Source organism: Aotus nancymaae, unplaced genomic scaffold, assembly GCF_030222135.1.
Source record: "Aotus nancymaae isolate 86718 unplaced genomic scaffold, 86718_ANA_hifiasm-v0.15.2.pri h1tg000079l, whole genome shotgun sequence".
Classification (NCBI taxonomy): Eukaryota; Metazoa; Chordata; class Mammalia; order Primates; family Aotidae; genus Aotus; species Aotus nancymaae.
The window spans coordinates 25,905,011-25,918,691 of NW_026988494.1; the positions used below are offsets into that span (position 1 = coordinate 25,905,011).

The following is a 13,681-nucleotide window of genomic DNA, read 5'->3' on the forward strand; positions in this document are numbered from 1 at the left end:
GTCATTAGTTGAGGACCTTAAGATGGAAAGATTATCGTGAATTATCTGGATGAGCCAAATCTAATCACACTGTTCCTTAGAAGCAGAGAAGGCAGTGGTCAGAGAGGGGGCTGTGACTATGGAGAGCTTTGGAGGAGGAGCCAAGAAATATGGGTGCTTCTCAAAGCTGAAAGGAAAGATTCTCCCCTAGTGCCTCCAGATACTTTGATTTTAGCCCAGTGAGAACCTTGCTGGACAATCTACAGAAGTAGAAGACAACAAATCTGTGTTGTTTTAAGCTACTAAATTTGTGGCAATTTGTTTCAATGGAAACATAAAACTAACATAATCATTTTTCTCATGGCCTTCTTCACTAGAATTTCAGGAGCCAAATTGTATTTGAACTATTTAGCTGTTTAAAAATATACTGCTTTAAAGCAGGCCTCGCTACATTACTTTAGACTTTCAAAATGTAGAAAGTTTTAAAAATAGCTTTGAGGCCAGGTGCAGTGGCTCACACCTGTAATCCCAGCACTTTAGGAGGCCAAGGCGGGTGGATCACCTGAGATCAGGAGTTTGTGACCAGGCTGGCCAACATAATGAAACCCTGTCTCTACTAAAAATATAAAAAATTAGCCGGGCACAGTGGCAAACGCTTGTAATCTCAGCTACTTGGGAGGCTGAGGCAGGACAATTGCTTGAAGCCGGGAGGCGGAGGTTGCAGTGAGCCAAGATTGTGCCATTATACTTCAGCCTGGGCAACAGAGCGAGACTCTGTCTCAAAAAAAAACAGCTTTGAGAGTTACTAGCATTGGTTTTTAGAGCCAACACAACTTTATTTAAATAGTACAGCTAGTCAATCGTAAATACCTCCCATAGCATCTTTTCCTTTCCAGAAGAAATTTACAAAGCAAACCAAACTAAAGATAACTTACGAAGGTTTATCTACGAATAAAATTAGTTGTTTTATTTCATCCACTTTCATATCCTGCCCCCATAAACAAGCAATTCTTTTAACCAACATATTAATATAAAGGCCTTTTTTTAAAACCAGTTTAAGGTTCTGAGCTAGTTATATGTCCCTCCTTCCACCAATATATCATTCTTAATGGCTGATACATGATTAAAATCATCAGGGAATCATCTTTGAAGTCAAGCTCAATACCACAGCTCCAACATACCTAAGTTCATCCATTTCCCTCTTCTTCTTCATTTCTTCTTTTTCTCTCCTTTTCATTTCCTGAATCTGGGCTTTTTTCTCGTTCCTCTCTTCACGGTCTCTGCATTCTTTCTCTGCTGCTAGGTCTGGGAACCGCTCCACTTTGGTCTTTTCTAATCGGTTCAGGATCTCATTTACTTTCTTCTCCACTGTTACAATTTTTACCTTTAAAGGAGATAGGAGAAAAAATATTGCATCTTTTTGTTTTTTTCTCCCAGAGAGGGGTAAGGCTTTCCAGGGGTTTAGCAACCCAGTTTAATTCCCTTTAGAAAACATACGTCATGCTCAGCCCTCAACAACAATGGCGTCAGTCAGAAAAGATAGGATACTCCATTCAGTATCAGGGCTCCACCTCCTTCAATGGTACAAAACACTTACATCCTTCTGCCTGTGAAAGCCTATCTGCCCCACATCCATGTCAGCTGTTTTCTTCAGGTTAGACCACGGCGTATATACCACATTAACGTTGTTCATCTTGCAGCCTGCCAAGAGAGACTGTCTTCAACATGCAGGCAGGATGAGACTGAGCAATGTGTTCCCTTATCCACTGGCAAACTGCCATCAGCCGACAAGGGAAACAGCTTAGCATGAACAGGCCACCCGTTGTTTTAAACCACCAATACTTTTTCAAAAACCACCCACAAAAGGCAAATGGTAAAGCTGACAAAATTCAAACAGAATATTACTATGGCAAGCAGCGGTCCATGGATTAGCTTCAGGGACTTCTGAGGACTCTCTTAAATTGGATGCAAAATTATCATTGTGGTTTTTTTTTTTTTTTTTTCTTCTGAAGAGAAAAGGACTGAACACATTTCCTCAGATTCTCAAAGGAGTCCTTGACTCTAGAGGTTAAGCAGCAATGGAAAGCCATGGCCTAGGACTCACGACCCTGGACTCTATTTGGGCACTACCATGAGCTAGCTGAGCCTCCGTAAGAAAGTCCCCATGGCTCTCTGAATCTGATAAGAAATATCAGTAAGTTGGACTAGTAATGGAGTTTTGCTTATTGTTTCTTTCAGCAGTGGAACCCTTTTACCAAAGAAAACATAGAAGCCGTCAAAGCAGAGGCACTCTGGATGGAAGGGGTGCCAGGTACCCCGTTCACTCCTCCTGCCCCTTGCACTGCCTCCTCCACCATTCATGCCCTATACCTGCAATGCCCTCCCTGGCTGCTCTGGAAATCGCAGTTTAATCACTGGTCTCATGCTCTCTCTGGTCCTTCCAAATTAGATGGTGAGCAATTTCGATGCTTATTAAATCCCCATGTACACTGGAGAAAGCTAGAAGACCACTTTATCCAAGTGGTCAAGGTTAATGCCACCAAAAAATGGCGTAAAATGACATCATGTGCTGCCTGACTATAATGTGCAAAACTTCAGTTTATGTAATATTCCTGCCCCAAAGTGTGTAATGGGATTCTAATCCAGAGGAAGCATCAGACAAACCCCAACTGTGGGTTAGTAATTCCATTACTACAACTGATATGCACTCTTTGAAGGACAAAGTAGTATCTCTGGATTAAAGGAGACTAAAGAGACGTGGCAAGTAGATATAGCACGTGGCCCTGGAGCAAAAAAAAATGCTACAAAGAAACAGCAGTGGGACAAGTGGCAAAACTTAAATATGGACTATATATCAGAACACAGTATTCTATCCGTGTTAAACTTCCTGAATCCTATCACTGTAATGCAGTTATTTAAGACCATTTCCTTGTTCTTCGGAGGAACATGTTGAAAGGTCACGATATCTACAATTTCCCTTCAGATGGTTCAGATAAAAAAGTTAATGAGTATGCTATAGGGAAAGCAAATAAATATGTAAAAATTTAAAAATCGATGGATCTAAGTGAATGGTATATGGTAGCTGTATTCTTCTTGCAAGTTTTCTGTATGTCTGAAAGTTTTTTCAAAATAAAGTTTCTTTAGAGAATCTCCATGTGCAAGGCACTGTGGGGGATACAAACATGAACAGGCAATGAATCCTGCTCTCCACGACTCTAATGGAGTGAGGTAAGCACATAAATAACTTCGATTAAAAGGAGAACTCATCAAACGCTGATGGAAAGGTACAGGAAAGTGCTAAGACAGCACAGAGAAAGTGGGGCCCCTCAAAGCTGAAGAAGGAAAAGTGTTCATCGAAGAGGCTAACAGAGCTCAGGGGTTATGGCAGAAGATGTGAACCAAATGGGGTGACTTCAAATCCAGTCTCTACTGCACTTGATACCTCTAAGACCTTGAACAAGTTCCTTAATTCTTTTTAAGATTCCTCCTCTATAATATGAAAATAATACATAACTCAACAGGGTGGATAACTTGTGAAGTACTTAGCACAGGGCCAGGCATGTAATTAACACTCCATCAATGTTAGCAATTACTACCACTACTACACCTACTATGTGGACTTTGAACCTTAGCTTGAATCTGGAATCTGATGATAGCAAGGACAAATTCTGAGGGCAGAGGCAGCAATATAAGCCAGGTGCAAGGTCGGAAAACAGCAAATAATGGCTTTGGCTATATAGCATGAAATACATAAAGGGAGAGAAGTCTGCAGTCAAACCAGAGACGCTTAAATACCAGCCTCAGAAGTCCAGACTGAACAGTTTAGGCTGAGGAGAGTCAAGAAAGTTTCTAAACTTTTACAAGTTTAATCTGGAAAGATTCACTGGGTGAACTCAGAACAGGCTGACCTAAGATTCTAGGCCTATGACCCAGAACAGGGTGATTCTATTGCGACAAACAAGTTTACACCCAATCCCCTTGGTTCTGAGCACTGCAGGTGGTCAACTGGGGGAAAAACTTTGTCCCTACAAAGTGCTACTAGTGGAGTGTCCTCTGGAACTCTCATAGCAAAGCCCGTTTTCTCCGCTCCTTGGCACTTCATCTTCTACTGACTCACAAGAGCAAGACCCTTGGACTTAGCTCCTTATTTGCTAGCTGAGCTATCACTGCAGAAGGCTGAAGAGGAGAGAAACAGTAATCCGTGTCATGACTCTTTACTCCTCCTTGTTTTCTCCAGAACGAGTAAACTATGAAGAGATTGAGAAGAAAGGGGCTGGCCAAGTATAAGACCTCCAATGCTCTTTTAACAAAGGCATGTCTGCTAGCCAGGGGCATGGGAAGGGATAAGGACATGTGAAGGAATTTGGAACACAGAAGAAAAGAATTCCAATTCTTATTTTAGCAACTGATGATCTTAGCTGAAAATCTCAGAAAATTCTGTTCTATGCACAAAATGAAAAGTCCCAAAATGTATTACAATTTGTTGACTTACAGAGTTGAAAATCAGTGGCTTTGTAAAGTAAGAGTTCTACCTTCTTTGGCTAGATGCTGACTCATTCAGGCCACTTAAGCGAGGGTGTGAGAAGTGGTCTGAGTGATGGGGAAAGGGGAATGCTGCGCTGCTCTTGTCCTATAATCGCCAACCCCTGGTCCCTGTTATCAGCGGTGGGTCTGCCCCATGTTGATCTTCTACCCAAAGCATGATTGCTTTCCAACCCTCTGGAGCATCCCTCCACTTCATCTCAAGCCACAATAACCTCTACCCCATCTAGACCTGTGTTCTATACCCTAAAATCTGATCTACTGGCCTATTTTTAGCAGAACACCACCTCCTGGTTTCCCTTCTTAGACCTCACCCCTACCCTAATAATCATCCTTCTTGACCCGTCAAGACGATTAGATTAAATCTTACATAGTAGAAATAAATACCAGGTAAGCACCAAGGACAGTATGCCAGGCCCCACCTAAGCCACTTAGGCCAATTGTTCTCAACCCACGTTGCACAGGGGAATAACCCAGGGAGCTTTTAAAAGCCGTGATATTCGAGGATCACCCCAGACCAACTAAATAAGATTCTCTTTGGTGGAGAGGGGAATTAACAAGATCAATTGACTTAACAATTTCACAGTTTAAGAGGGAAAAAGTATGTAAGAGGAGAGGAGAAAGAAAAAGTATAAAAGCATGATTTGGGGACTTTAAATCTAGAATCTAGTGACAAATAATAGAAATAAAGATACAAACAGCATTAAAAAATAAAGCCACAAAACACATTATTCTTGCTTAGCTATCAAGACTACCAAATTTCCCAGTCTTTTTATAATAACACTAAGTATAGGCAAATCTAGACAACCTTATATTCAAAGTAAGGAAACAGTAAAAAGAGCTGAGGCTCAGATAGGACCATAAAAACGAGAGGGGTTGGGAGATCAGTTTTTAGTTCTTTGACAGGGAGCAAAATTGCCATCCGCCTTAAAGAACAAAACATGGCAAAGGCAGAGAACGTGTTATTCCTTTGATGTAGGCCAAAGTCAACAGCATCTTCACTAAAATGTAATCCATTTCAGACACAAAGTCAGTGCTAATTCTAAAACCACCACTAAAAAGTCAGTGTTATAAAACCACCACTAGGAAAACTGACCTTGAATGCTATTGGCCTTCACAAGGTGAGCACAGTCCATCAGCACTTCCTTTGGGATGTCTTCTATATTTTCTCCCTGAAACACAAAAATAAACCCATTGGTCCACTACCTCATTATTCATTGACACTGGAGCATCCAAAGGGTATTTGCTGCCTTATCTACTAGGCATAGTTTGATTAAAAACAGCGGTTCTTCAACTATGTTACAGAACACTGAAAAAATGAAGTAAATTTACCGTGTGCATTTTGGGAATGTTTGTTTAAAATAAGAGAAGTCTGTAATATAAAAAATACTGACACTTAATAAGTAAAAAAAGAAAAACACCAGGAAATTTTAAAAAGACCAGAATTAATTATAATTATGTCTGAGTAATTTTTATTCTCCTCATTCTAACTTCTAGAAATTGTGTGGGAAAATGGTGCCTATTTTTGACAAGTGCATGTCTTCCTAGCCGAGGTCCCTATGACCTTCCTCTCAAAATAAAATGTGTAGTTTTAGGTCTCAGACATCTGGTAGGTCACCTATCTTCAGCTTAAATCACGAAAAAAGTTTTTGTTGTATTAGATCTCAACCATTCATTGTAAGGAAGAAGTTACAGAAATGACACTGATCCTTTGTCTCTACAGAAATTTGTATCAAAATCAAAGACGAGTAAGTGAGGTGATACTCCTTTTACAGGTGGGAAAACAGGCCAGTTACGTAACTTGCTCAGAGTCATGTGGCAAGTAAGCAGCAGAACCAGAATCCAAAGCTAGCAGTCTGGCCCCAGAGTCTGGATGAACCTCTTAGTCTTACTGCATCTCCAACACTTCCTTGGTACCCACTAAGCACAATGGCTGTGCCATTTACTGCAGGAAATTAACCAGTTAAAAGTTCCTCAAGGAGCATACACTTTCAAATTGGGCACATTAGGCTGGGTTTAGGGGCTCAGGCCTATAATCCCAACACTTTGGGAAGCCAAGGTGGGAGGGCAGCTTGAGCCCAGGTGTTCAAGACCAGCCTGGGCAACACAGTGTGACCCCATATCTACCAAAAATTATCAAATTGAGCTCATTATGTGCTTCCAAAGAAAGGGAAATTGAACTTCTATTCAAACAATTAATAATTGGTGGTAATGTGAACTTGGGACCACCACTGGTATTTTCCATCTTCTGACACAGCAGACCCCCCAAAGAAAACATTAATCTGATCCGAAATGGAACTTAGTAACACCATACTTGATTTTCTCTAAATCTAATAGTTCCAAAATGGCAAGAAATTGCCTAAAAGAATTCAGAATTTTGCTCCTGCAAAGAGTTCATAATCCTCTTTTCCTTCAACATACAGTCCTCAAAAACAAATAGTATAAGATGGGGCACGATGTCTAACCTTGCTACGAAACTAAAAAGTGAATGTTATTGCTATAATGAAGGAGCATCTTCAATTTATCAAAATGGTCAAAGGGTTTTTATTTTTATTTTTAAACTTATAAAACCCAAAAAGGTTTTGCAAAACCTATAAATAGTAGATAGCATTTTAAATAAGCACAATACTTTCAGAGGGCAATCTGGCAAAAAAGCAGTTACCAAAATATGTACATCTTTTGACCCAGGAATTCCATTCTTAAGAATTATTCTAAGAGAATAATTAAAAACAAAATATAAAACCAGAAGGTAGTTCACAAAAAGATATTTCTTGGTGATTGATAATGCTGAAAAATTGTAAACAACGTATATTCTGACAAGGGAGTTTCATATTAATTGCAACATATTATTAACTCAATGTAGCCAGTCAAAATAACAAATATGAAAATTATATAGCAATATAAAAAAGTTCATAAAATGTCACATTAAAAAGTAATCCAATCATTGAAATCATCCTGGCCAACATGGTGAAACTCCTTCTCTACTAAAAAATACAAAAATTAGCTGGGCATGGTGGCACGCGCCTGTATTCCCAGCTACTTGGGAGGCTGAGGCAGGAAAATTGCTTGAACCCGGGAGGCAGAGGTTGCAGTGAGCCGAGATCATGCCACTGCACTCTAGCCTGGCACCTGGTGAAAGAGCAAGACTCTGTCTCAAAAAAAAAAAAGTAATCCAATCAACCAGGGGATGTCAAGATGGAATGTGGAAAAAAGAATTTAACTGTATTACAAACATAGGACATCTCATCACTGAAAGGGGTGGGGAAAAAAGTAGCTTACAGCTAACTTTGAAAAATGATGTGTTTTTGTTGTTCTTTTGTTGTTCTTGAGACAGGGTCTTGCTCTGTTGCCCAGGCTGGAGTGCAGTGGTGTGATCATGGCTCACTAAAGCCCCAGTCTCCTGGGCTCAAGCAAGCCTCCTACCTCAGCCTCCTGAGTAGTTGGGACCACAGGTAGGCATCCCACAACCAACCACTTTTTTTTTTTTTTTTTTTAATAGAGACAGGGTCTCCCTATGTTGCCCAGGCTGGTCTTGAACTCCTAGGCTCAAGCATTCCTCCTGCCTGAGCCTCCCAAAGTGTTAGCATGGAAAACAATGTTTTGAGTAGAAATGGTTTAAGGCAAAAAGACAACCCCATGAGCTCATATTTAACTTAATATAAATACAGATGGAGGGACACAGAAACAATTACAACTGTGTGCATATACATGGGTTAGTATACATACATCTCTCTCCTTCTCTATAAGCTGAGAGGGCCGAAAAGCAATGACACTCCAGTGGTAACAGGCATACCCAGAGCCCAGATCTTTTAAAATTTTTTCACGTCAGACGTGACAAGGTTCAAGGGTGGCACATCTCACACAAGCACATGAACAGCCAATCATCACACTCATAAACTACAAAAGGATCTGTCTAGATCTTGATTTTGAAACACCATTACCAGTGAAAGGAACCAGGGTTCCTTGGTGAAATGCCCAATTCTAGAGCTGGGACAGGAAAAATACAAGACGAGCCTGGAGCTCTCTGTAGTGCCAGAAAGTAAGGATGTACTGTTCCAAGAACAAAAGGATGGGAGCATGTCAGAAGACAGGGCAGCCAGCTGAAAGAGCTCCAGCTGAAGCTGCAACGATATCAGAGTAAAATAACCCGGTTCCAGAACATCCTCAAAAGATAAAACAAATACAGGAGTCTAGGCTGATGCAAATAAATGATTGAATAAATAAATAGGGGGAAAGAGACAAATATTCCTTCCAGAATTCCAAATAATGTATATAGACACTCCCCTCTCCAGGAAGTAGTGCTTAATTCCATCTCCACCCACTTGAGTATGGGCTGCATTTAGTGACTTGCTTCCAAATAAGAGTATGGAAAGGGGGAGAAAAGCAACCTTACAGTGGAGAAACCCCCAAACACTACCCTGGCCAGGCAATTGAGGCTCACATCATCAATGATAAGTCATGGTAATGCATGTGCCTGCTATGCTGTGATGATACAGGCACTTCGCCTCCGTGATATTCTTACCCCTAGACCCATAACCCGTCTAGTCATGAGAAAAAAGTCAGATAAATGCAAACTGAGCAATATTCTACAAAACACCTGATCAGTACTTCTCAAACTGTCAAAGTCATGAAAAACAGAGAAAGAATGAGAAATTGTCACAGACTAGAGGAGACTAGGCAGACAGAACTAAATGTAATATGGTACTCTAGACTGACTACTAGAAGAAGAAGAGGGCATTAATAGAAAACTGGTGAATCTAAATAAAGTCCAGAGCTCAGGCAACAGCAAGGTGCCAAGGTTAGTTTCTTCATCTTGACAAATCTACCATAGTAATGTAAGATGTGAATGATGGGAGAAACAAGGTGAAGGGTAGATGAGAACTCTGTATCACTTCTGCCACTTTTCTGTAAAGCTAACATTTTTCCAAAGTTAAAAGTTTATCAAAAAGAAAGCAGTACACTCACAAGCATATATACCCTATGATTCAACTATATAACACATACAAATAGAGACAGATTGAAAAAATAGTGGTACTGTATTACTAGGGGCCATTACATCTTTTTTCTTTTATTATTAGTATGTTCTTTTAAACTTCCTAAAGAAGTCCATAACTGGAAACACACGGCCTTCACTGAAGCAGGAGAATCACATGAGCCACACATAATGTCCACTGGAGGAGACAGAAAATCTGGGAGTATCAACCGAATTGAAAGGGAAGGAAAGCAGAGAGGACAGACAACACACCTGAAGTGTAGGACCAAGCAATGCGTCTAGCTGGGAAATATGTACACTACCTCCTACATCTCAAAAATCACCTAGAATGTTCCATAGTGATTTTCTGGGTCAGAGGGAAGGCATGTCTTCATTTGTTTACTTTTAGATTTGCATACCGACTTATTACTTTAAACAATTTAATTGCAAAAGATAAAGAACAAGATATGACGTATCAACAGAAGAAGAGTCAAGAATCCATGTTTAAATTCAGTTACCTTATGTAATCGAAGGTATACATGAGCCGAAGAGAGTTTGTCCACATGAAACCTACAAAGAATGAAAACCACTTTTAGCAAGAAGTACAAGACAATCATCTCCTCAGGGCACAAGCCATTTAAAGCATTCTATTCTAAAAGGTCTTCACTCCATGCCTGCCACTTATGAAGCATCATGAGGAGTATAAAGCACAGTCACCACCTCCAAAGGGCTTCCCATCACCATGAAGAGGTACGAGAACTACTGAGTAATGCAGCTGTAAGTGAGTAAATGCCAAGATGAGTAGAGATACTAAATATTTACTGTGCTGAGAAGGGTGATTTTTCAAGATATAAAAAGAACTATCAGTGACCAAAGGCTTCATGATAAAAAAGGAAGCGGTGAGATGTGGCTGGCCCCTGCCATGATTAAAAGTTCCCTGAAGCAGAGAACTTAGAGCAAAACAAAGGAAAGGAATTTCAGGTGGAAAGAGTGGCAATGAAAGAAGTCAGTGAGTCTCCAATGCTGCAAGCCTGGGACATTAGCAGAACCACAGTTTCAGGGAAAAAGATGACAGTTTTATGTGTGACATCCCAAATTTCCAGTGACAGCAAAACAATCCAAAGAGAATGTCAAAGAGAGAGCTGAAAGAGTTAGGTGAGGACTAAAGATGCTAAGCAGAACACATCATTAAATGGGTTACAACTCAATAATGTAAGTAACCCAGTAAGTCACCAGCCCAACAGTTTGTCAGCCCTATGTTCTGACAGTGACACTAATATATGTCTCCTGGGTGAGCACTGCCCTTTACTCACATTGTCCTAAAAACATTCAGAATGTCCCCACCCCTTAAATTTACCTTTCATTATGGCTCTATCATCTATCAATTTAATTAGACCTTTTAAAATCTATGCAACATTCAGGATATGAGATTTTCATGTTTTGATTTCACCAATGAACTTGACTTTCTCTTTCCAATACCTGGAGATGACCCCTCAGAATCCCAGCATCACACAACAAACAAGGTAACACGATTGTCACTTCATGATTCTGTTAACTTTAGTTGATATGGTTTGGATTTGCATCCCCATCAAATCTCAGGTTGAATTGTAATTCCCAATGTTAGAAGTGGGGCCTGGTGGGAGGTGACTGAATCCTGGGGGTGGATCCTTCATGAATGGCTTAACACCATCACCTTGGTGCTGTTCTTGTGATAGAGTGCTCACAAGAGCTGGTTGTTTAAAAGTGTGTAGTCCCACACCCTGCTCCTGCCATGTGAGACGCCTTGCTCCCACTTTGCCTTCCACCATGATTGAAAGTTCCCCGAGGCCTCCCAGAAACAGATGCCATCATGCTTCCTGTACAGCCTGCCAAACCATGAGCCAATTAAACCTCTTTACAAATTAACCAGTCTCAGGTTTTTCTTTACAACAATGCAAGAACAGACTAACACAATAGTCACACTGCTTCCTCGGTCCCTTGGTCCTTACCTTTCCAGACTGAAGAGTGTTCAGAAAATCCTCAAGAGGCACCATTACATCCCCTTATATGTTTCTCTAGCCATTTTCTTAAGCACTAATGAACGTTATAGAGGTAAAAATGGTCACAGTCACACCTAGTACAAGTGTAGACTGTATGATTCTAAATAAAAGTGCCCTCTTTAAAGGGGTTAGTCATCTTGCTATTCACTGTGCATACAAAAAAGTTGAGGCTCTTTTGGCACACAGTCTATGATGACTAGGTTTTACTTTTAATCATTACTGAAAGCCAGAAATCAAAGTAATATCTTATTTGATTTATATTTCTCCAAATGGTTCCCTTACTCATTTGCATTCCCATGTGAGAGATTCATATTGATTATCATCTTCAGCTGGGTATTTTCTAGCCAGAAAAACCTGTGCTTTTTGCAAATCTAAAAATTACATATCTCATTATCCTCTTTCAGAATCTTAGGAAAATATCGCACTAGTAACCAAGTTAACTGAGAAGTTACTTCTCACATTCCAACTTTTATTTGCTTTAAGCCAGTTCTCTATTTACAACATCTCCTTCCCTATGTACCTACAGTGGATTGTATTCTGATTTTTCTTAAAGGTCTCTGATGGAGAATTTTGTCAAAAGAAATACCCAAATAATTCTATATATATTCAATGATATTTATACATAAGTAGAGAAAGAACCAAAACACACACAGGAATATCACTGCCAAAATACACCAACTTTGCCAATATACACCAATTTCAGGTTTGTACATGATAGATACACCTCTACGAAGGGCAGGGGGGGAATGGATGAAAGCATAAGAGAAAAAATAAAAATCCGGCTCTATAAACAAACTATCTTGAGCAAGTTTCCTTAAAAAAGAAACAACTTCTCAAACCTTTCTAAATATTTGCTCGAAGTTTAAATTATAGCCATAGTTTCCTCTTGTCCTTGTTATCTTCCTCACCCTGCTGAATCCCTGTTACCCTTTTCTGAACACAGAGACCAGAAACGTCACTAAATGAGCATCAACTGTCTGAGGATACAGATTCAGGGCCCTGGAGCTGGGCTGTCCAACTACTTAAAGTGGAGTCTGTGGAAATCTAATCATTAGGAGGTCTGGACACAGTAAATGCACACTATTTCTATTTTCCTTCATTTAAAGATAAATTTTGAGCTGGGTACAGTGGCTCACGCCTGTAATCCCAGCACTTTAGGAGACCGAGGTGGGTGGGCAGATCACTTGAGGTCCAGGAGTTTGAGACCAGCCTGGCCAACACGATGAAACCCCATCTCTACTAAAAATACAAAAAACTTAGCCGGGCATGGTGGTGGGTGCCTGTAGTCCCGGCTACTCAGGAGGCTGAGGCAGGAGAATCGCTTGAACCAGGGAAGCAGAGGTTGCAGTGAGCTGAGATCGCACCACTGCACTCTAGGTTGGGCGACAGAGCAAGATTCTGTCTCAAAAAAAAAAAATTAGCCGGGCATGGTGATGCATGCCTGTAATCCCAGCTACTTGGGAGGCTGAGGCAGAAGAATAGCTTGAACCCAGGAGGTGGAGGAGGCAGTGAGCCAAGATTGTGACACTGCATTCCAGCCTGGGCAACAGAGTGAGACTCTGTCTCAAAAAAAAATATGAAAAGTTACCCAAGTGTGGTGGCAGGCACCTGTATGTAGTCCCAGCTACTCAGGAGGCTGAGGCAGGAGAATCACTTGAACCCGGGAGGTAGAGGTTGCAATGAGCTGAGATCATGCCATTGCACTCTAGCCTGGGCAACAAGAGCAAAACTCCATCTCAATAAAAAAAAAAAGAAAAAGAAAAGAAATTCCATCTCAATAAAAAAAAAAAAAGAAGAAAGAAAAGGAAAATCCCAGGAACCAAGAACCTAGCTCTTCTTGGTTCCTGGGTGTGGACTTCAAAGAGGTTGGACAGGCAGGAGATTGTTTCCACTGAGGTTATGAACTAGCCCCTTCCTAATGGAGTAAGCTGCAGCAACAGAGGCGCCCCTTCAGAGAGCTCCTGCAGATATGCCTGGGCATTCTGAATATAGCCACATTTAAGGGTAGCTTGAGTTGCTCTCTATGCAATATTTCCTCCACTGAATGCTCAATGTTGTATATTTTATTGAAAATTCAATTAATTCTCATAAAAAGCAGTAGCCTCAACTCTGTCACTGGAGGGAATTAAGTGAAGGGTCTATGTCGGCA

At 40.6% G+C, this 13,681-nt stretch overlaps 1 protein-coding gene and 1 pseudogene across 4 annotated transcripts in view; both read right to left on the minus strand.

Annotated features, from left to right (window-relative positions):
* CCDC25 (coiled-coil domain containing 25) overlaps positions 1-13,681 on the minus strand; it is a 36,295-nt gene that overhangs the window by 13,834 nt on the left and 8,780 nt on the right. For 2 of the 4 annotated variants that reach the window (XM_064368735.1, XM_064368736.1), the window contains 4 exons: positions 10,012-10,063; positions 5,618-5,693; positions 1,577-1,680; positions 1,161-1,363 (listed from right to left, as the gene is read on the minus strand). In XM_064368735.1, coding sequence (XP_064224805.1) covers positions 1,161-1,363; positions 1,577-1,680; positions 5,618-5,693; positions 10,012-10,063 — 435 coding nt within the window. The remainder of the gene's footprint in view (positions 1-1,160; positions 1,364-1,576; positions 1,681-5,617; positions 5,694-10,011; positions 10,064-13,681) is intronic. The other 2 variants (XR_010339607.1, XM_064368737.1) reach the window with 2 other exon arrangements.
* LOC135271522 (small nucleolar RNA U13) lies at positions 8,345-8,430 on the minus strand (annotated as a pseudogene).